The following is a 22,685-nucleotide window of genomic DNA, read 5'->3' as shown; positions in this document are numbered from 1 at the left end:
TATACCTCTACAGCCAGCCTTTACTAATTCAAATGAGATCCCTTGTGCCTCATGTCCAATCTCTAACTGCCAAGTATTTGGGATTTCAGGCAAGAGCCAATGTGCCCTGCCAAGATCACTGACTCTTGAAAGTAAAACTTATTATCAATGACTACAAGATTTATCCCTTTTACTTTCTCCAAGAATGTATTGGTTCTCTTCTTTGTAATAAACTCATAAAGGGCAAATGCATAGTTATGAAAGGAATCACAGCTTTAAAGGTAAATAAGACTTTTTAAATGAAGCAAGAAAATGTGCTCAATTTTAACTTTCTGTTAGTTAAATTCATCTGCCAAAACTGTGTGGTTACTTTTCCAAAAGTGGAGGTGGCCTCATAGCAAAGAAGGACACAACTGGGAAGAATAGATTCTAGTACCTAATCTGCACTCATTTCCCATTTCATTTTGTATATAAAACTAAATAAAGTCAAATAAGAAACTTGAAAAAAGTCATAGCAACATCAACAAGCATTACAAGGAGTAGATTAGTCTCAACCACTGGTTTAAAATTAAGCTATGGAGAACTCTAAAAATTTCACAGAAATCATAATCAAGAAATAAAGGGTCTTCTGGCCAGCTCAGCACGAGAGGTCATGCCTACAATTCCAGCTATGCCAGAGGCTTAGGTAGGATGGGCACAGTTTAATGGGCAAAAGTGTGAGGCCCTACTGAAAAAAAAAAGGGGGGGCGAAAGCGAGACTGGAGTGAATAGAAAGCCTACCTACCAAGGGCATCCTGAGTTCATATCCTAGTACTGCTAAGAAGGGCAGGAAGAAGGGAGGAAAAGAAGGCAGGAAGGAGGGGGGAAGGAAGGCAGGAGGAAAGGAAGAGAGGAGGGAGGGAAGGCATGGATTCCTGCTCACCTTTCTTTACATGTCTGTAAAACTTAACTTGCTAGTGAGTTTTTTTTTTCAAGCAAAAGAATGTCCTCTTTCATACACAGTGATTTAGAGTATTATCTTAGCAAAGCTATAATTGATGCCTTAATCTGATATGTTAACATGATCCAAACCTTGTGTTAAATTATTAAGAGGATGACCTAAGTGCCAGCTGTAGACATAAACCTTTCCCTGAGACAGGACAAGGAACTGTACTGAGGCCTGAAAAATTTCCAAACCCTCAACTGAGATGACTATTCTGTAGCCAAATGGAAAATACAATGGAGTTAAAATTTAAAAAAAAATACTTAATTTATTCCTTTTAAAAGGTTGTCTTTTAGGGACCGGGAGTTTGCCATAGTGGTAGAGTGCTTGCCTAGCATGCACAAAGACCCGGCTTTGATTCCTTGGTACCACATACATGGAAAAAGCCAGAAGTGGTGCTGAGGCTCAAGTGGTAGAGCTCTAGCCTTGAGAAAACCCAAGCGCAGTGCTCAGGCCCTGAGCTCAAGCCCAGGACTGGCCAAAAAACAAAACAAAACAAAAGGTTGTCTTATTGAGACCAGGTCTTTCCATTTGGATGTGCCAAGTTGTCTTTTATAAAAGGAAAGCCAGTGCCTACCAGTGGCTCACATCTGTAATTGTAGGTACTCAGGAGGCTCAGATCTGAGGATCCCTATTTGAAGCCAGCCAGAAAAGTCCATGAGATTTTTATCCCCATTAACTACCAAAAAATGAGGAGGAGAGTGAGGGAAGGAGGGAGAAGGGGGGGGAGAAGAGGAGGAGGAGGAAAAGAAAAGTAGAGCTGTGGCTCAAATGGTAGAACCCTAGCCTTATGCAGAAAAACCCAGGGACAGCAGCCAAGCCCTGAGTTCAAATACCAGAACCAGCACACACATGTGTGCGCGCACAGACACACACACACGTGCGCAGAGAAAGAGAGAGAGAGAGAGAAATAATGGCAATGTTTATTAAATGCTTTTTCTGGAGAGAGAAAAAATGGGGCCAGTCTATGCTGGTCCCCTAGAATTCCTGAATGTAGCCATTATAGGTTTTGGAACCAGCAACTCACACAGTCCAGGTGTTGAAGAACAGCAGATGCTAAGTGCTCTTGGCAAGCTGCCTTCCTGGGCTGGACATTTATTTCATTTTCAAAGTGAAATGAGGCCAAAGAGAATGACAAGGTACTAGCAGACTAATTATAACATTACTGTCTTTGTCATAAGACTGTAAACAGGATTAGGATGCATTGTTCATCACAACCAGTTTTCTCCAATGTTAAAAACCACCCTGAAGTCACCCAAGGGTGACCAACCATCACTCCTGGTTATGAAACACAATGTTCCAGAACAGACCTGCCATGTCCTCACTTCCTTTCCTCCACACTCAAGTGTGAAGGGCTCCACCTGGCTCTGCATGTTTCCTGCCCTGAGAAAATTCTCCCGGATTCTTGTCATCATGAAAAAGTGCTCCTTTCATGTGCTGTCGTGGCACTGAGCTGTCACATTAGCTGAAGGAGGAAGGGAGGGGCTGGAGGTCACAAAGAACTGCATGATCACATGGCTGGGGTGGAAAGGGGGCAGATGGGGGGGGTGTCAAGGTGATGGTGCAGAGTCTGTCATGTGTACAGAGATGATATTATAACAGGAGACATGAGGTCGGGAGTTTGGCCTAGTGGTAGAATGCTTGCCTAGCACGCACGAAGACCCAGGTTTGATTTCTCAGAAAAAAGCCAGAAATGGTGCTGTGGCTCAAGTGGTAAATCTCTAGCCTTGAGAAAGCCCAAGGTCATCGCCCAGGCCTTGAGTTCAAGGCCTAGGACTGGCAAAAAAAAAAAAAAAATTAGTCAAATGCTATAATAGGGGACATGTGACCAGCAGTCATACCAGCAGGCACACCGGAAACCCTCTGACCAACCCCAGAGCGCGAACATCACCATTTCAAATTCAAAAACAAGTTATCTCAAAATAGTGAAATAGTCCCACTGAGGTTGGCTTCAAACCATGATCCTCCAGGCCTCAGTGTCCTGAGTAGCTGGACTACAGGCATGAGCTATCAGTGCCAAACTGACTGCTATATGGATCAAGGATTTAACCTACATTTTGAAGTATAACTTCAAAATGTATTTTTACTCTCACAAGATAGAGTTTAGGTACAATTTTATGAATAACGTTTACCCAGACATCAGCTAAGACTAAATATTTATGAATGATAAACCTTTGTCTATGTTGGCACAATAAAATAGGAACCTACAAAAGTACCAGATAGCAAGAAAACCCAAGAGACCAACCATTAAGAGACTGTTTAGAGGAAGCCGTGAGGTTTCATGAACATTCCACCACTGGACATTTTCTTCTTGTTGAAACTAAATTATAGTTTCATGAGTTAGACATACGTTCAACATCTGGTCAAAAAAAGACCAGATGAACAACAAATCTGGAGGCACATCCAAATGGTGTTAAATAAATGTACTTATTTCAGAGGATCCTTGTTCACAAAATAGTTGAACCAGTCAACTGGTTCAATTTATTTTGTTCTTCTCCAAGTTGGCTTGAAATGTTTTCAACATTTCAGTGCCGCTAAAATATATGCCAACCCATACAAAAGAAATGAAGAGAGTGGGCTGAAAACATCTGCTCTGACCCAACACTCTGACTGCACAGCCCCTATAATAAAAGCATGAGAAGTCCAGATGGCTTAGATTCCCTTTACACAAAGTAACACAGACCAACATTTAAACTATTTATTCAACAAGTCTCATCCTAATGGCCATTTTAGACACAGAATTTCTGAACGAGAAAAAGGAAGACTTTTAGGCAAAATATAAACTGCTTTTTGTGTGTATGTATGTTTTTTTTAATGGTACTGAGGTTTGAACTCAAGACCTCACTGTTGCTCAGTTTGCTTTTAGGGTTGATGCTCTACCACTTGCACCATACCTCTGGCATGGCTTTTTGTTGCTTATTTTACAGATGGATTTTGAGGATTTTTTCTGGATTAGCCTCAAACTGTGGTGGTGGGGGGGGGGGTTAGCTGATGGACAATACCAGGGTCTCATTCAGTTCAGGCTTTCTTGATTATGACTGGCACTCTACAATTTGAGATGTACCTCCAGTTCAACGTTTTACTAAAATTAAAGACAGTTTCATGGACTCCCTCAGATCTCTGCCTCCTGAATAGCTAGGATTACATGTGTGAGTCAGTTATAGCTTTCCTTTTGCTTTTTTCTGTTTTGTATTTTCTTCTTGGCGTTGCTTTCCTTGGTGACTGTTTGTGTCTTTAGATTACCGAGTAAGCACGTGCAATAGTAGGCTATTTTTTGGTTTGCTTGCTTTTTGCACTACCCTGGAGCTTGAACTCAGGGGCTGAGGCACTGTCACTGAGCTTCTTTGGCTCAAGATTAACACTCAGCCGCTGAAGCCACAAGCTCCACTTATAAGGTAAGACTCTCACAGGTTTTCTGCCTGGGCCAGCTTCAAATTGCAATCCCAGATCTTAGCCTCTTGAGCAGCTAGGATTCTTGGCCACCTGTACCTGAAATTTCATGCTTTGTAAAAAGAAAACTGCAATGACATCCCAGATGGTGGCCTTAGGAGATCCCGTCCTGGCTTTAGCTTCAGCTCACGGGGCAGGTAGGGCACAGGGCTCTAAAGACCCTCTGAAGAAGTACCAGAGATGGAAATCAACAGATGCTTAGCAGTGACATTTTGAAGGTAGGGTCCCAAGGTTGTCGCAAGACTCAAAATGTGATTCACTGAATGAACATATTTTAAGAACCATAACATTTGAGGGGGCTTCCATATATATGACCTCATTCTCCTGTGCAGCCAGGGACCTTTCTAGACTCTTCCACTAGGCAAAATCATGGTCAAGATTTCTCTTTAATTTGCTCCAGTGGGTATAAGCCAAATGCCACAAACATAAAAAAATAACATTTCAGTAAGTATGTTAATATATCATATCACTGGGTTAATTTAGTTGAAGAAATCAGGAAAGATTTGCTGATTGCTGGCTAGGATGGATGGCCAGTAGATAGAAAACACATTGTAAAGCTTGATCAAAACCAAGTCTGTATATAACTTTAGGTACATGAAAAGCAATGAAATTAACTACAGGTTCCAACAAAAATCACCAAGGAACAAAAAGTGCAATCTACAGGTCACTCATAACTGTTCACTGGTCTAATCAGGCATGTACCAGAAAGGTTTTCTCTGAATACATGAAAAAGTAGGTGTCTCTATGCATATGGAGATTAGCTCCTTGATTACTGACGGGCTTATTTTCAGAGTCATCCTACATGCCTCCATTTATAAATGTTTATTAGGCAGCTGATACTAAATAATAGCTCACATTTTTGCCTCTGGCTTTCAGACATGAATTAAAATTATTTTGTGCCAGTCCTGGGGCTTGAATTCAGGACCTGGATGCCGTCACTGGAATTTTTTTGCTCAAGGCTAGCACTCTACTACTTCTAGCTTTTTGGTGATTAATTGGAGATAAGAGTCTCATGGACTTTCCTGCTTGGGCTAGCTTCAAACTGATCCTCAGATTTTGACCTCTTGAGTAGCTAGGATTACAGGCCTGAGCCACGGGTGCCTGCCTGAATCAAATGGCTTTGTGACCCCCTGCAGTCATCCCAGCCAGCCTGTGGAAAACAGGAGGGGTTGCGGTTGTCTGTATTATTTTCCAGGCCTAGACTAGCTGCACCTCAAGCAGAAGAGACCACATAACCAAATGAAGCTTGAGCTATAAACAAGTCTTCCCTCTACCCCCAAATTCTTCTGATTTCTTCCTGGATCTAAGCTGTCTGGTTTAAGTCTGGTTACTCATAGAAAAAGACATATCCAAACTAAAGCCCTTCCCTCTTCTACCCTTTCAATAAATACTAGATTTAAAATGTGCAAGTCTTCTGGGAATTTCTTCAAGGAATTTCAGCAAAAGCCTTTGCCAGGCAGCCAGAGAAGAGCTTAGGAGAACAACAGTGATCTGCACCCACTCTTTCCCCCTCCCCTAGGTTGGGAAGTGAGGGTAAAACTAGAAATTAGAAAATGGGAATGGTGGCCAGGCATGGTGGTGCATGCTTGTAATCTCAGTGATAGGAAGATAGGAGGCTCTAGAGTTCCAGGAAAGACAGGGCAAAGCTGGAGAGATCTATTCTCAAAAACAAAATACAAACAAATGAATTGGGGTGTGTTTCAAAGTTGTAGAGAACTTGCCTGGCACATCTGCAGTAATCAAAGGAAGAGAGGGAAAGGGAAATGAGGAAAGGAGGGAGAGGGGAGGGGAGGGAAGAAAAGAAATGGGACTGAGGCCAGGAGTTTGGCCTAGTGGTAGAGTGCTTGCCTAGCATGCACCAGGGTTTGATTCCTTGCTAACATATACATGGAAAAAGCTGAAATGGTGCTGTGGCTCAAGTGGTAAGATCAGTAACCTTAAATGAAAAGGTACCAGCACACATGTGTGCCTGCACATGCACCTCCACACATACCCCTCCCCCCACACTGTTATATAATATCAAAGCCATGGTCAGTTATCATGTCATTATTCTTGACTTGAAGTTGTATCCTCCCTGTGCTCTACAACACTGCCAGATAAATGTCTACACTACCTGCAGCAGTCAAGGTTCCCTTGAGATGAGGAGAACACTATCATGTAAAGGAGAAAGTCATGACACTCTCTCCCCTGCTTAGGAGAAAGATCCTGGCAGTCCTTGGATATACCACCTATGGCTTTCCTGATGTCCAGCTGCTCCTCAAAGGCTGCCACCCATCCACTGCCATGATGTCCTATGCACTACATTCTCTTCTCCCATCCAGACTACCCATCCATAGAGGCAGGCCATACATTCTATGTAAGAGTAGACATCGAACCTCTTAAACACCTAGCATCTTCATGACCAAATAACCCATTCCCCCCCTTCTTGGGCTTGCAGCAAGGCTCATTTTCTAGGCCTTACCAATCTGTCAGCTGCCTCAGAACTGGGTGGGCAGGAGGGAGGTTCCTATTTTCACTGTAGACTATAACTAGAAACAGTGCTCAAGCAGAAGATCTCAAACAGGTTGTGTGTGTGTGTGTGTGTGTGTGTGTGTGTGTGTGTGCGCGCGTGTGTGTAATGGGTTTGAACCTTGGTCCTCAGATCTCAGTCTCCTGAGTAGCTAGGACTACAGGTGTGAGCCATTTTTTTAATGCATGTTAGACTTCTCCTTGTTCCTAACCGTAATTCTGATCTGAAGTTTACAAATCAATATATTTTCCTATTATGAATCCTCCGGGAATTGGCTATATATGGGGCCAGCCCTTCTTCGGTTTTAACCTCCCCCACTTTTTCTTGGCCAGTAATGGGGCTTTAACTCAGGGCCTGGGTGCTGTCCCTAGCACTCTACCACTTTGAACTACAACACCACGTCCAGTAACTGGAGATAAGTGTTTCTTGGACTTTCTTGCATGAGCTGACATAGAACTGTGATCCTCAGATCCTCCTGAGTAACTAAGATTAGAGGCATAAGCCACTGCACTTGGCTTCTTCCTAATTTAAAAGACTATCTTAAATAAAATTTGACATTTCCATTAAATGGAATATTATTCAACTGTAAAAAGAAGATATGAAATACTGCTACTGGCATAGGCCATAATGGACCAAACATTAAGCTCAGTGGAAGAAGCCAAACATGAAGGTTGCATGCTGCATGACTCTACTTACACAATATGTTCAGAATAGGCAGAACTACCAGTGGTTGCCAAGGCCTGGAGGGAGGTCTGGGGATGATGGGCCAGGAGTACACAGGTTCTTTTTGGAGTAATGAAAAATGTTCCCAAATTTAATGTCAACTACATGAATCCTTGGAAATACTAAGAGCTGAGTGATCCACACTGTAAGTGGGTGTGAATTACAGATGTGAATTAGGACGCAAATAAGCCTCTGTTCTACTGCATTTCAGACAGTGGACAAACTTATGAAAGTTATTAACTAATCAAATCCTAGGTGCTAAAATGTGGCTTCAGCTGCTTTTGCTTTTGGCTACAGTCAACATCTGCAAACCATTTTAAGGTCTGTATCTAACACAGCAATGTGCCAGTGGCATATATTCCTAGCTTTTCTGTGATAGTAGGACTTGTTTGTTTTCTTTAAGGCATTTACCTCCCTGAAAAGAATGTCCTAAACAGGAGACATCTAAATATGTGGTGTTTTTGTATTGTGTGTGTGTGTGTGGTTTTGTGGTTTTGTTTTTGCTTTGGTGCCCATACTGGGGCTTGAATTCAAGGCCTAGCACTCTTGCTTGGCTGTTTGGCTCAAGACTAGCACTCTACCACTTCTTCCATTTTGCTGGTTAAATGGAGATAAGAATCTTCCACACGCGTGTAATCCTAGCTACTCAGGAGGCTGAGATCTGAGGCTCGAGGTTCAAAGCTAGCCAGGACATTAAAGTTCATGAGACTCTTCAATTAACCACTAGAAAACTGGAAGTGGCACTGTGGCTCAACGGGTATAGGGTGGTAGCCTTGAGCTGAAGAGCTTAGGGACAGTGCCCAAGCCCAGAATCCAAGCCCCATGATCGACCAAAAGAAATTAATTAATTAATTTAAAAAAGAATCTTCCACAGTGATCTGTCCAGGCTGTCCATGTTCCTCAGATTTCCTGAGTAGCAAGGAATACAGGTGTGAACTCCCAGTGCCAGGCTGTGTGGGGTTCTAAAAAGTCCAGCCAGTAAGGCCCAGGGCCATGGACTATTTTCCAAAAGCAAGTTAAGTCCTGCGTGTGGAGGAAGATAAATAGAAAAAAAAATGAAGTGAGCTATCTTCAAATTTTAATTGGAAATATACTTTATACTGGGAAAGAAAAATAATGATCAAGTCAAAAGAGCTACAATTATAAGCACTCTGGTTGTGTACCAGTGTGGGGAAGGAAATTAGGTTAATCGGACAGGATTTGCCCTTTACAAAGCCATGCTGGCAGCAATCCCAGGAGGTGAGGTTTCTTTCGAGTCCTTTGTTGCAAAAGCTTCCTGAAACTGGGGACAGCATATGTTCCAAGCCATTGTCACAAGGCTGAGAGTCTCTGGGCTCCACCAGTCAACATCTGTCACTAGCTGTGTGTGTGAGAGCCAAGGCAGATGCTTGTAGCAAAACTCCATGAACTTTGGCATGGCAGGAAGACGATCCATTGCACCACAGAGGATCATTCCAGAAGACTGAAATATTTGTTGAATTCTCCAGGGTGAGCTACTCTGTTACCCTCACTGCAAGATGCAGGAACACAATTCATTATTTCAAAATCACTCCCAGAGCCATCTGGAACACCTAAAGCACAGCTTGACTGAAGGCAGTCTACCCTCTGAAACTACCATCTTTGGAATTTCTAAGACAATTCATGTGGTGAATTTATAAATCTAACATTGAAGTTTTCTGTGAGATTGCACATCCCAGCTATAAAAGTCTCCATGGAGAAAACCCTTTGGGGTATTCCCCCACCACACACACACTCAATAATTCATGGGAATAATCAAAATCATCTTACACATTGTAGTGTGCCATATTGCCAAGATTTTTTATCATAAACAAATTCATGAAAATGTACGGGCAAGGATTTTAAAAGCCAAATTCCACAGACAGACTTCTTCCAAAGGCGTTCCTGAGAGTATGCTAAAGTTTATCACTGAGTCATTCAAGTACAAGAAGAGGTGAGTCTGACACAACAGGATCTCCTTTAGCTCCTGGGTTCTGGCTGGGACAGGCAGCACACTCAAGGGGTTGTTTACACTCCTGCGTGTTGCTTTACATTTTTCACCCTAGTTCCCAGAAACCAGTGGTTCCTGGACCACTGCTTGGTTTTGTTCTGTCAGCTTGTATAAGCAATGGGACAAAGGAAGGTATCAGATAGAAAGCGAACTATGAAACAGTCTACAAATTCCTATCCTTTTCAAAAGAGAACATGCACTGGCCTCACATAGCAGAAGTTATTGCAATAAGCATCAGAGTCAAGCTGTATCAACACTTCCAGGTATATAAGCAGGAATGAGCCTGCTTCTTAAATGGTTGAAGAAAAGCATGGATTTTCCGTGGTAATGTGTTGGGCTGGAATTCACACACAATGCACCATCTTTTACCACTTCTGCTGTGCCTGGGAGTGGCTGTCTATAAAACCAACCCCTAAAAACAACCCACAGACTAAACCACGGACAGGTGTTAGTATTTAAAGCCAAGCTCTCCAGACTATGTCTTGCCTCTGACAAAACACTGGGTGAAAATGGTTCCTTTATGTCTGTAGCAGTCCAAAAAGGAACTTGGCCCAGAGTGACCACCTGTGTTCTCACAGAACATGCTTTGTGAGGAAGAGCATGGATTACATGTTTGTATGTACAGAACTTGGATGTGAGGGAGAAAAAAAGGCAAACAAACATCAAAACAAGTCTGCCAAGCCCTACAAATGTGTTTTCGAAGTGTGGCTTCTAGACCAGCCTCATTCACTGTTCCCAAGAACTTGCAGATGTTCAGGCTCTGTCTTAGGCTGGCTGAATCACAAAGTCTAGGTTGAAGCCCAGGAGTGAATGTCTAATAAGGCTTCCAGGGGGTTCTGATGCTGCTCAGGTTTTTTTTGTTCGTGTTGTTTTGTTTTTTATTTTGTGCCAGTCCTAGGGGCTTCAACGCATGGCCTCGGCACTGTCTTTTAGCTTTTGTTGCTCAAGTTGGACACTCTACCTCTTAAGCCACAGCTCACTTCTGTGTTTTCTTTTGGGCGGGGCTCACTCGAGATAAGAATCTCACAGATACTTTGGATCAGGTTGGTGAAGGTTTCCACAAAGGGCCAGATGGCTGCTGCTTTAGGTTTTGCAGCTCTGCCATGGCCAAGGAAAGGGCAGGGTACTGGCCTAATGAAACATGATGAAACTTGCACTTCAGACAACTTTCATGTGTTCGCAAATATTCTTCAGTTGATTTTCCCAAATATCAAGAAAGCCACCCTTCTTGTAGGCCATACAGAAACAGGCTGTGAGGCTCTGGCTTGGTTGTGTTCCTATGAGGCTAAACACGGGATCAATTCCACAGCTTTACTGACTTTGCCATGCTACTATACGTGTCCTGTCAATGCAAACAGCTGTCTGGATGGTACTTTTTTCCAAATTGAGGTTTCATTTGCATAGAGCATCATATTAATCTTCTTTTATTTATTTGTTGTTTTTGTCAGTTGTGGGGGTGGGGCATTGAACTCTGGGCCTGGGCATGTCAACATTAGTGCTCTATCACTTGAGCCACAGTGCCACTTCCAGTTTTCTGGTGGTTAATTGGAAATAGTCTCACATACTTTTTAGTGTCCTGGCTGGCTTTGAAACCCAAACCTCAGATCTCAGCCTCCTTAGTAGCTAGGATTATAAGTATGTGAGACACTGCCGCCCTGAGTCATACTTAATCTTTTATTTATTTATTTTTGTGTTGGTTGGGGGACTTGAACTCTGGGCCTGGGCATTGTCCCTGAGTTCTTCAGCTCAAGGCTACCATCCTATCCCTTGAGCCACAGCCCCACTTCCAGTTTTCTGGGGGTTAATTGGAAATAAAAGAGTCTCATGGACTTTTTTTCAGGGCCTGAGACTGTCCTTGGACTTTTCTCAAGACTAGAGCTCTACCACTTGAGCCTCAGCACCACTTCCAGCTTTTTTCTGTATATGTGGCAGCAAGGAATCAAACCTGGGCCTTTGTGCATGCTAGGCAAGCACTCTACCAGTAGGCCAAACTCCCAGCCCCTCACAGACTTTTTTTTTAGTACCTTGGCTGGCTTTGAACATAGATTCTCAGATCTCAGCCTCCTGAGTAGCTAGGATTACAGGTGTGAGCCACTACACCCAGCCATAACATAAAGCTTTTTGATTTGATCCCTAGCAGTAATTTGTTTGATTTCTTAGATACCTGTAGGGGGAAATAATCAGATAGTCTAAAATAAAAAGTAGCAATAATCAGACAGTCTAAAATAAAAAGTAGCAATTCACATTTCCGCTGCAATTCTAGGTAACAGGCATTGTGCACTGCTTAGACGGAAACTGCCAGATAGGCTGCTCTTACACTTGAATCTCTTGCTTTTTCAAAGGGGCCAGTTTGCTGTTGATTTATCCATGGCCCTACCCTGGGTTCTCACCAGCAATGCTGATTTTTCCCAAGGAGATTTTAAAAAAAAAAAAGTCTGCCTTAGTCTGCTCAGGCTGCTACGATAAATTCCATTAGCCATCTATGAAGGCATTTTTTTCTTGACATTGTTCATTTCTTAAGAAACCAGGCTAGCTTTGAAGCATGTTCATTCAGGTTTCAGTCTCCTGAGTAGCTAGAGTTATAGGCATGAGCCACCATGTCTGGGCTCAGGCTGGTTTTTCTGTTTGTTTACTTGTGTTTAAATAGTACATGTAGGAGCATCTAAGAAAAAAGTTATTTTTAAAATAAACATCCACAAATTACTAATTATTAACCTCAATGTTTTGGGTTGAGGTGATTAATAAACTTTGAAGGATTAGGTGCAGTGGTAGTTCATATCTGTAATCCTAAGTACTCAAGGAGGCAGAGATTTGAGGATCTCAGTTGGAGGCCAGCCAGTACAAAAACTTAAAAGAGTTCCTACACAAGCAGTGGTAGTACACACTTGTAATACCAGCTACACAGTAGGAATAGACTCCAGATAAGAATGCAAGACCCTACCTGAAAAATAGGTAAAAGCAAAAAAGGACTGTAGGGGTTATAGAAACAAAAGCCATATAATAAGGGATTGTTGTCCTTAATGTACGTTATCTCTCATCTCTTTTGCTGTCCCTTGGTTATCTCATGTTGTTACAGTATTTCACCTTGTTATCTGATATATGGTATATATGCTTGGTTATTTGAAATAGGATTGGGAAGGGGGGAAAACAAGATGGGGACGGGGGAGGAGAAAAGGAAATCGGGACTAAGACGTGAGAAAGGGTATCAATGTTTGTGAAGTCATGCACCTTCTATTTGGTGAATACAATGTAATCCTTCTATTAATTACAATAAAAAAATATATGGGAAAAAAAGGCCTGGAGGGTTGGCTCAAGTGCATAGCCCTGAGTTCAAACGCCAATACTACCCTCCTCACCACTACCACTAAAAATCCTTTAGAAGTAGGTAGTAAGAGTGGGTTGCATGACATTGTGCATGTAATTAATCATGCATGTAATTAATTTCCACTAAACTAGGCATTTAAAACTGGTTAAATGTGAAATTTACATAAAATGATATATTTTATGTAATTTACACAAACATGTCCTATGATAAATGTAACAGTATGCACAAAAATAATAGAGAAAAGCCAAGCTCCAAAAAGGAAAAAAACCTATATTTATTCATTTTTCCCCCTTTCAACTTAAATCTGAATATTTGTAGACTAATCATGATAAATCCTTTAGAAACCCATCAGAAAAAAAGAAAAAAACCCTGAAGGATTGTTACAGCTGTTAATAACAACTGAATTACAATAAAAATGACCAAAAGTCTGGATGGAGTTACTGTTTGTTTCCCAATTGGAATGCAAATAGAAGAAAATGTTTACTGTACAACATTCCTGAAAGTTCCTGAAAGAATTTTCACCAAAATTCTTGCCTTAAAATAATAACTTGCCAATGATAAGCTGAAATAACACCAAGCTAAAAGTGGGGAGTTAGAGCTGGGTGCAGTGGCTCACGCCTATAATCCTAGCTACTCAGGAGGTTGAGATCTGAGGCTCAAAGTTCAAAGTCAGCCAAGGCACAAAAGGACCCCTAGAAAATGGGAAGTGGGGCTTGGCTCAAGGGTAGCGGGGTAGCCTTGAGCTGAAGAGCTCAGGAACAGCATCTAGGCCGAGTTCAAGCCCCATGAACGACCTCCCCCCAAAATGGGGAATGGGGCGGCTACCAATGGCTCATGCCTGTAATCCCAGGTACTCAGGAGTCTTGAGAGCTGAGGACCATAGTTTGAAGCCAGCCTAGGTACAAAAGTCTCTGAGATGCTTACCTCTAATCACCAAAAATAGATCTGTGGCTCAAGTGGTAGAAAGCCAGCCTGGAGCAAAACAAACTCAGGGATAGCACCCAGGCTATGAATTTAAGTCATAGGAATGGTACCAAAATAGGTAGGCAGGTAGGTGTGTGGGTGGGTTGGTAGATAGGCAAGTAGGTAAATAGAAAGACAGACAAAAATGTGCAGTGAGGCAGACCCACAGGAATTGCAGATCTTCAACTCCTCTGACCATAAATGGTGATTTCAAGTGGCTTTACTGAATCCATAGGTTAAATTCCATTAAGGCCACGATTGTTGTACAAGGGACATGTGAACCATGACATCCAGACAGGGCCCAAATGTGAACAACCTTCATGTTCCTTTCTTCGTGAAAAAAAAAAAAAAGAGCAAGCTGTCCCTATTAAATAAAAATACTTTTACATACAAAAATAATAATAGTAAGAAGAAGACTGCAAAGACTGGGAAGGAAAGAGGATGCACATTAAAAAATATAATAAAGAAAAGAATCATGTCCAGGCCAGCTAACTAGAAAGAGCTGTTCTCTTTGTTTCGAATGATTCTATTTTAGTATAACAAATACTGCCCCCAAATGCCTTTTTCCTCCATCTTCACAAGTTAGGCTATCTCTCCCTCTGGTCCCCACTTTGCCCACAATTGGGTGGTGCTGTTCTTGAGTCCCTTGCAGGCCCCTCTTCTAGCTGCCCCCTTTGAAGGCCTGGCCAGCTGCTGTTCATTCACGACCCATGTGGGTATAGAAGGAGCTAGTGATGACACTGGTTTCCTCCTGCTGCCTCCTCGTCAGGCAGCTGCCTTGCCCAACAGCTGGCTCTCCTGCAGCCTGGAATGCAGCCTCCGGGCAGTGACAATCATAGCATTCCTGAGCTCTGGGATGAAGTTAACTCAGCTGAGTACTTAGGACCTGCCACCAGACTTCCACGGTCAGATCTGCCTTGTCCCGCTAGACTTGGACAATAATGAGTTCAAGATTTCCGGTTCCTCCTGGTGCAGAGGGTTTGCTCTGTTGGCCAGCCCCAGAGTCCAGGTCCAGGAGTCCAGCTGATTGGTGGAGACTTCTGGTAATAGGATTGTGCAGGATGGTACCGTGGAGGAGGTTGCGGGCAGAGGTCAAAGCACTGTCCAGTGGGTGGTTCACACCTATACTCTACTCCTTCCTAGCTGCTACTCAGGAAGCTGAGACCTGACGATCACAGTTTGACATCAGCCAGGAAGTAAAGTCTGTGAGATTCTTTTCTTCTGTTAACCACAAACAAGCTGGAAATGGAGCCATGGCTCAAGCAGTAGAGTGGCAGTCTCCAGCAAAAATTAAAGAACAGTGTGCAATTCCTTAGTTTAAATCCTAGTACTAGTGCATGCACATGTACACACACACCCCCACACACACATACACATAGACCAAAAAAACCCCAACACTGCCCATGCTCACATGGTGATCCAGGAACACAAAAAGTCATCAACCCAGGAAAACCCAAAAGGAAAAAAGAAAAGACAAAAGAAATGCTATAACTGAGTGCTAGGTGGCTCATTCCTCTTTTTTTTTTGCCAGTCCTGGGTTTGAGTTCAGGGCCTGAGGACTGTCCTTGGACTTTCCTCAAGGTTAGTATTCTACCCTGAGCCACCACACCACTTCTGGCTTTTTCTATGTATGTGGTACCTGAGGAATCGAACCTGGGTCTTCGTGCATGCTAGGCAGGCACTCTACCACTAGGCCAAACTCCCGGCCTGGCTCATTCCTCTTATCTTCACTATTCAGGGCAGAGATCTGAGGGTCACAGTTCAGCCCAAGGAGAACAGACTCTATCTCCAATTAATATAAAATACCTGGCTGGAGGTTGTGGCTCAAATGGTAGAGTGCCAGCTGTAAGCAAGAAAGCCGAGTGTGGAACCCCCTAAGCCTCCTCCCCCAAAGGCAGCTAGACAGGGCAAAAAGAGTATGAAAACATCAAAGAAATTTAATAAAAATCCACCCAGATAACAAACCCATGAACAGGTTTCACACCATTAGACATACCGCATTAACTCCAACAGGCCAAAAACAAAAGATCAAACTAGAAAGTTCAGAGCTGGCTTTGGGTGAGAGGTGTGACTATTAGTAATTACTAATGTTAGTAATTACTACCAAATCTCATGCAACTGAAGCCTGACTCTCTCTTGAAAGAATCCAATGGCTTTTTAAATGGATTCATAAGATGAGAGTAACTCCTAAAGCCAAATCTAATCATACTTCTTACAAATAAAATAAAAAGGGATGAGTCCACAACTACTTAGAGGTTTGGATGATTAAGTTCCCAACCAGTAACTACCATTGTGGAAGACCCCAACTGAAGACAGTTTACAACTATATTCCTTGAAGATAGTAAATCTTGATGAACTTGCTGAATACTGAATACTCTTTACACTACAACTAGGTAAAGGAATATCACTGCTAAGATATTTCAGAGCAATCCAAACAGAGTTTTTCCAGAAAAAGATAACAATTCAATCTCTCCAAGTTAAAAAATTCCACAGCATTCCTGAGGGGTGCCAGATGGCTGACCCAAGAGCCTCCTAAATATTCCAGAAAAAATAAATGTTCCATGTTACTTTGGACCATACTCCTGTCCCAATGTTGATTTTTCTTTTTTCTTTCTTTTTTTTTTTTTTTTGTAGCTCCCAGGCCTTGAACTCAGGGCCTGGACACTGTCCCTGAGCTTTTTTTCCTCCAGGCAGCTATTCTACCATTTAAACCACAGTTCTATTTCCAGCTTTTGGTGAATAATTAGAGACAGGAGTCTCATAGACTTTCCTGCCCAGGCTGGCTTCAAACCATGAGGGTCCTTAGATCTCGGCCTCCTAAGTAGCTAGGATTGTAAGTGTGAACCACCAGCACCTGGCGACAAATTTGATCTTTTAGCTCTCTTTGCACTCTAAGGAATGAGGACATTAAAACAAAACAATAACAACAACAACAAAATCACTTCTTCGAACACCGAGTCTACAGCTTGTTGTCCAGGCAGACAACTTACTTCTAACGTGAGGAGACAAAGTGGGCAAGCTGTGAGCTCCAGGAAGGGTTTGAGGTCACAGAAGATGCCTGTTGCTGAGCCTGCCATTTCCCTGCTCATTATTCCATCAGCAAGTACTTCACAGAGAATGTAACATAGGTTCGAAGTCAAAGGGGACTATTCCCCACCTCAATCTAGAGTAGTGCAAATGTTAAAGTGAAATGCAAAACTGGCCGAGTGTCAATTCAAGAAGAAGGCAAGGCTTTTCCTCACCTGGGACATGAGGCTCTTGGCATCTACTTGTGCTGAGGATCCATGGAAGTACTACAGTTACTCATAGTATTACCTGGTCTCCAATGCCACGCATTCATTCATTCATTCATTCATTTATTCATACCAATATCAGGGCTTAAACTCAGGGCCTCACTCTGGGCCAGAGGAAAAAATTTCTGGAAGTCCTCTTACTTTTCCCTTTGTTTCCTAGAAACACCCATATCCCTAACACAGTCTGATAGTATCACCAAGTTGGGCAAAAGGTCTACAAGATTCCATCTCAACCAACAGCCGGGCATGGTGGTTCATAGCTATCTGGGAAGCCTAAATGGGGACTACAGTCCAGCCCAAGCCTGGGTAAAAAGTGAATCCTGGTTTTAGTCAATCTGAAGCTGGGAAGCGAGAGCAAGATGGTTTACATCTCGAATGGGCAAGTGTTGGACAGCTGGAGTCAATCCCCATGGAGATTATCTTTTATAACAGATTTCTTCTGGGGAATAGCTGAGCTTGTTGTTTTGTTTTCAAAACTCTGCTACAACAAGATGTGAAGAAAGGAAGAGGCTATCATCTGATTCCAGATACAATGATGGAAGATGGCTACCACGAAACCCTCCCCGAAGAAGGGGCCGAATCAACCACCTTTGTGGTCCGAGTCCTGGTCCAATGGCTGGTGGATGAAGAAGGTAAATGTCTGCTCTAAGAAGCAGACACCTTGACATGCACGTTCCTAGAAGGAAAAGATCAAGACTGGAGGGCTGACAGTGTTGGATAAGATGAATGTGTATGTCTGAACAGGATTGCTCTGTGTCCTCACAGGTGAATGACGTCACACTGAGAATTCTCTCCTCAGGAATCTGGCCTGAATATACACACGTTTGCCTATAAATACACATGTTTGCCTCATCGTTTTTGTATAGTTTATTAAAGTATTAATATAGTTTTAATAAGTAAATATGTTTAGGTTGCAAAATTTGATTCTGAACCTTGATACATAATAAATCTAAAACCTCTAAACCCGAGGAAAACAAAGGCTGTACTGTACTATATTCAAGAGATGTTAGTGTCACCTTTTTTAAAATTCCTGAAATGCTGTTCATTGTTCATTTGTTTTCATTTATAAATAAACTATACTGTCTTTCAGTACTATGCAAAAAAAAAAAAAAGTGAAATCAAAAAAAGAGCCAGAACGTAAAAACAGAGCTGGAGGCATAGCTCAGAGATAGAGGACTGCATGAAGCCTGAGTTCAAAACTCAAAACTTCTTCCAAATGATGAAAGAATGTCACCAGCACCCACCCCCTCCACTCAGAGCTGACTGCTCTCACCGAGGCCAGCAAAGGGTGAAGGGATCACAGTACATGACCGGAGTCCCAAGGAAAGGTGGAACTGTCCTGAGGAGCCCTTATTGCACAGGTTAGGTACACATGGAAAAGGCCACAGCACCTTCAGATCCTTGGGCTAAAGGAAACAGGCTGGGCACAGAGGGGAAATGCTATCTGATTCCAATTCTGTGATACATCTGATGTCATCAAATCACAGACACGGAAGAAAGGGTGGTTACCAAAAGTCAAAGAAAGTGGCAGGAACATGTAGGGCTTGCAAATCAGGTTGCAATCAAAACAGGTCTGGATACTGCCTGCACAGTGAGGAGGAGGAGGAGGAGGAGGAGGAGGAGGAAACAGGAGGTGGAGGAGGAAAAAGAAGAGGGGTGGGGGGAGAGAAAGCAGCCGGAAGCTCAAGCAGTACAGTACCAGCCTTGAATGAAAAAGCTAAAGGAGACTTCTCAGTCCCCAGCTCTGGCACCAAAATGGAGATGATAGCCTAATCTCAAAATCATCAACATATACTCAAGTGAGTCCATTTGGGGATGTACGTATTTATATTCCATGACAGGACTTTTCATTCAATTTATACTAAAGAGTGGTGGGCATCAACAGAGGTAGTCTCCTCACACACCAACAGACCTTCTCTGGCTGGCCAAGATGGATAAATTGGCTCAGGAGCAGTGGCCAGTCTTCAGTAGACAATCAGCTGCCACCCTGACCTTCAATTTCCTGGCCTCCCTCACTGTGACAAAAATATTTCTCATTCATAAATCATGTATGCCTTCTAGGGTATTCTGACATTATGAACATGGAAGACACTGGTAAGTGAATTAATCAGCAAATATAAATCAATTTGACCATTTTTTTTTGCCCATCCTGGGGTTTGAACTCAGGGCCTGAGCACTGTCCTTGGGCTTTCTCAAGGCTACAGATCTACCACTTGAACCACAGCACCACTTTTGGCTTTTTCTGTGTATATGATACCAAGGCATCAAACCAGAATCTTCATGCATGCTAAGCAAGCATTCTACCACTACTAGCCCACTCTCCCAGCCCAATCCATTTGATCTGTTATCTGCATGCCACTGAAAAGAAAGGAAAGGTGCAAAAAATATCTGGGAAGGAAATCAGGCAAGTGCCAAGTCTTCTGCTCTAGACTGGTTGGGTCAGTCTGAAGGAGGATTACACCACCTGTGCCACACATACACAAAGTGTGCACTGGCCTCGGGGTTCCGTGTTATTACACTGGTGTGAGCAGGAGAGGCATGTGTGCCCAGGGGCAGTAGAACAAAATGTCAGGATGACACTGAGAACCTGTACTTACCTGACCATAGTCTGTTCGGAAGACGACGACGCCCTCTGCACAGGAATTTACAGTACTTGGAAAATGCTGGCCATTTTCTCTCAGCCAGACACGCGTTCCCTGTAAAACAAACAAACCAATACACTTTAGCTATGACAAAGCATTACTCTCAAAATGACCAGGAAAAAAAAAAACTACAGCAACAACAATCTTTTGGATAAAAACAAATGACGAGAGAGAGAGAGAGAGAGAGAGACAGACAGACAGACAGACAGACTGACTTCCATCCATAGCAAAAGCAAACAACAACCCCTGTGATCCTACCATGATCCCACCACATTAGTGATTTAGCTGTGGGATCCTACCCCACGCAAGTACCCTCTGAGCCAGATACCCTTACATCCCCATCTCGTAAATGGGACTGAAGCTTACAGGCAGAGCAACTGTGCAGGCCCTAGAGACTGGAAGGATGGGAGGTGAGGGTGGCGGGGAGAGAAACAGGTCCCAGAAACCAAACTATAAATGTCACCAGGCCACTACACTGCTCCACTGTCTTTGAGACAATGCTCCCTTTGGGACCTGGTACCCCCATGCTTCCAAGTCAAAGCCAGGCACCAGCGGCTTGCACCTGTGAGATGAGAGGACCTCAGTTTAGAGCCAGCCAAGGCAGGAAAGTTCAGGAGACTCTTATCTTCAATGGAAGTAGAGATGTGGTTCAAATGCTAGAGTGCTTGCTAGCCTTGACCAAACAAGATACGGGATCAATGCCCAGGTCCCAAGTTCAACCCCTGTACTTGCACCAAAAAAGTAAAAAAGCTACACAACTCAGACCACTCCCTTGATGTCCTACTTGAATCCAAAACGTACACCAACTGGAATTCCCAGGACCAGAGTTTCTGATTCCTGGTTTTAAATCCATCCAGGCATTCACTGTCACCGCTGTTGTTAATCTCCAGCTGAACGACAGCAATTGGGGCCCCATCAGCTAGACCCTCACCTGGGTCATGAGAAGGGACATGTGCTCAGAAGGTTCTGGAAGCATTTCCAAAAAGATCATGGTGGTTGGAGGCCCCAAGCTTCCAATGAACCCAGTCCCTTGACTGATTCACTTGTTCCCAGTGAGTTCTGCCACTGTCCGGGCATGCCATTACAACCCCCTCTCTCGGCCCTCTGCAGACACATCTAATCTCCATGTTACAGGGATCTTAAATTCTTTACTTGTCTACCATGAAGGTGACAGTAGCACTGAGCATGCGAGAACTGCTCTGACATCAGCCCTGAGCCTGTCTACCTAAAGAACACACAAGAATCTAAGGGTGCCCAGTCACGGACCTTGGACTCTAGCTTTGGGTTGAGACCCCAGTAAGGATGGACAGAATGACACAGGTGCCAATCTTAATTTCGCTATTCACAAACAGCTGCTTCCCCCAAAAACATCTACTTTAGGCATCTACTACAATGATTCTCTCAAATATTATTCCATACACTGACTGTGTTACTAGTAATGGCCCAGAAAGAGGCTGCCAAGGGCCTGAGCAGCTTCTTTTACCCTCTTAATTTCACCATCGTAGACTGCGGCAACCTTGAAACACTGGCACGCATGGGCACACCTACATATCAGGAGACTTCCAGAATCACAGAATATGGTACTTTGTACACAAGAGGTTAAAATGAGGAAAGACTGAGAGTAAACCTCCATCCCAGAACCCAACAGCTTTCTGTTTGCTGTGGCCTTTACCCACGTCATTTTCATCCGAAGAATTCCACATTCTGTTTCCCAGTCTACTCGAATCGTATAGTCAGCCAGGCACTGGAGACTAATGCCTGTAGTCCCAGCTATTCAGGAGGTTGAGATCCAAGGTTCAATGCCAGCTCAGACAGGAAAGTCCATAAGAACACCAAAAAATCAAAAAGCTGGAAGAATAGCTGTGGGCTCAATTGGTAGAGCCCTAACCTTTAGCAAAAACACACAGAACAGTGCTCAGACCCTAAATTTCAAGCCCCAATATGTGCATACACTCCCCCCACCAAAAAAAAAAAGGAAAAGGAAATTAAGATTTTCCTGTACATTACCAAATTGTAAATTGTGACCGGTACTATAACAAAGCTGCACAGGGAACAGTGGCCAGGCCAGCCTTTAGTCCCTTTTCCTCACTTTGAACCTCCTGCTTCTCTTTCCACCCCTCCTTGAAAGCACCTCACAGCCCTTTATTGACACAGCCCTAGGGATCAAACATACAGCTCAGCTTCCATGGCCAAAGGTCAGTTTTCAGCAAGTGTGAAGAGCTCCCTAGAAGCAAGCTTCCTGCAATTTCTAATCTAGAGCCTGCCGACCAGTCCTCCAGGTCTCCAATAAATGCTCCCAAGACACTCTCTTTGTTCTTTATGAACGTATTAAAAACTCACAATTTTCACAGAATCTGGATTACAAAGTAAAACCCCGAACCTGATCCTTCGGCACAGATTGTTCTTGGTGGTTTCTCTGAGCCCTCAATCTTCCTACCTCTACTCTGTTAGAACCAAACACATATGCCCAGACCCCAAAAGAGGCCACCCACAGCATCTGAAAACCAAGTCACAGGCAGACATTTCCCAGAGCTTCCAAGTTAGAGAGGGGAAGAAACTATGCCTCCCATATGCAAGCCATTACATTCTGCTGTTGTTAAATAAGGCTGATAATTTAATATGCAATAGAGGCAACCTAACATATGAAGAAATCTCACAATATTTGATTTGAGTAAAACTTGCCTTTATACACAAGTAAAACATGTTTGGGTCTAATGTAGATATTTTCTTAAAGCGTACACAAGTTCTCATTTTAATCTCTGAGATGGATACTGGAGTGTTAAGTTCAAATAACAAACTTTTCTGAAGACA

General features: G+C 43.1%; 1 protein-coding gene and 1 pseudogene across 1 annotated transcript in view; one reads left to right on the top strand and one right to left on the bottom strand.

Annotated features, from left to right (window-relative positions):
• Positions 1–22,685, bottom strand: part of LOC150064652 (unconventional myosin-X-like) — a 101,268-nt gene that overhangs the window by 40,314 nt on the left and 38,269 nt on the right. Inside the window, exon 2 of the mRNA XM_090332106.1 lies at positions 19,830–19,928. Coding sequence (XP_090188232.1) covers positions 19,830–19,928 — 99 coding nt within the window. The remainder of the gene's footprint in view (positions 1–19,829; positions 19,929–22,685) is intronic.
• LOC150064653 (selenoprotein K-like) lies at positions 17,326–18,001 on the top strand (annotated as a pseudogene).

Source organism: Megascapheus bottae, chromosome 4 (assembly GCF_031878675.1).
Source record: "Megascapheus bottae isolate mThoBot1 chromosome 4, mThoBot2.hap1, whole genome shotgun sequence".
NCBI classification, from domain to species: Eukaryota; Metazoa; Chordata; class Mammalia; order Rodentia; family Geomyidae; genus Megascapheus; species Megascapheus bottae.
Note: the sequence above shows the minus strand (reverse complement) of the source record. Positions and strands in the feature narration are given on the sequence as shown.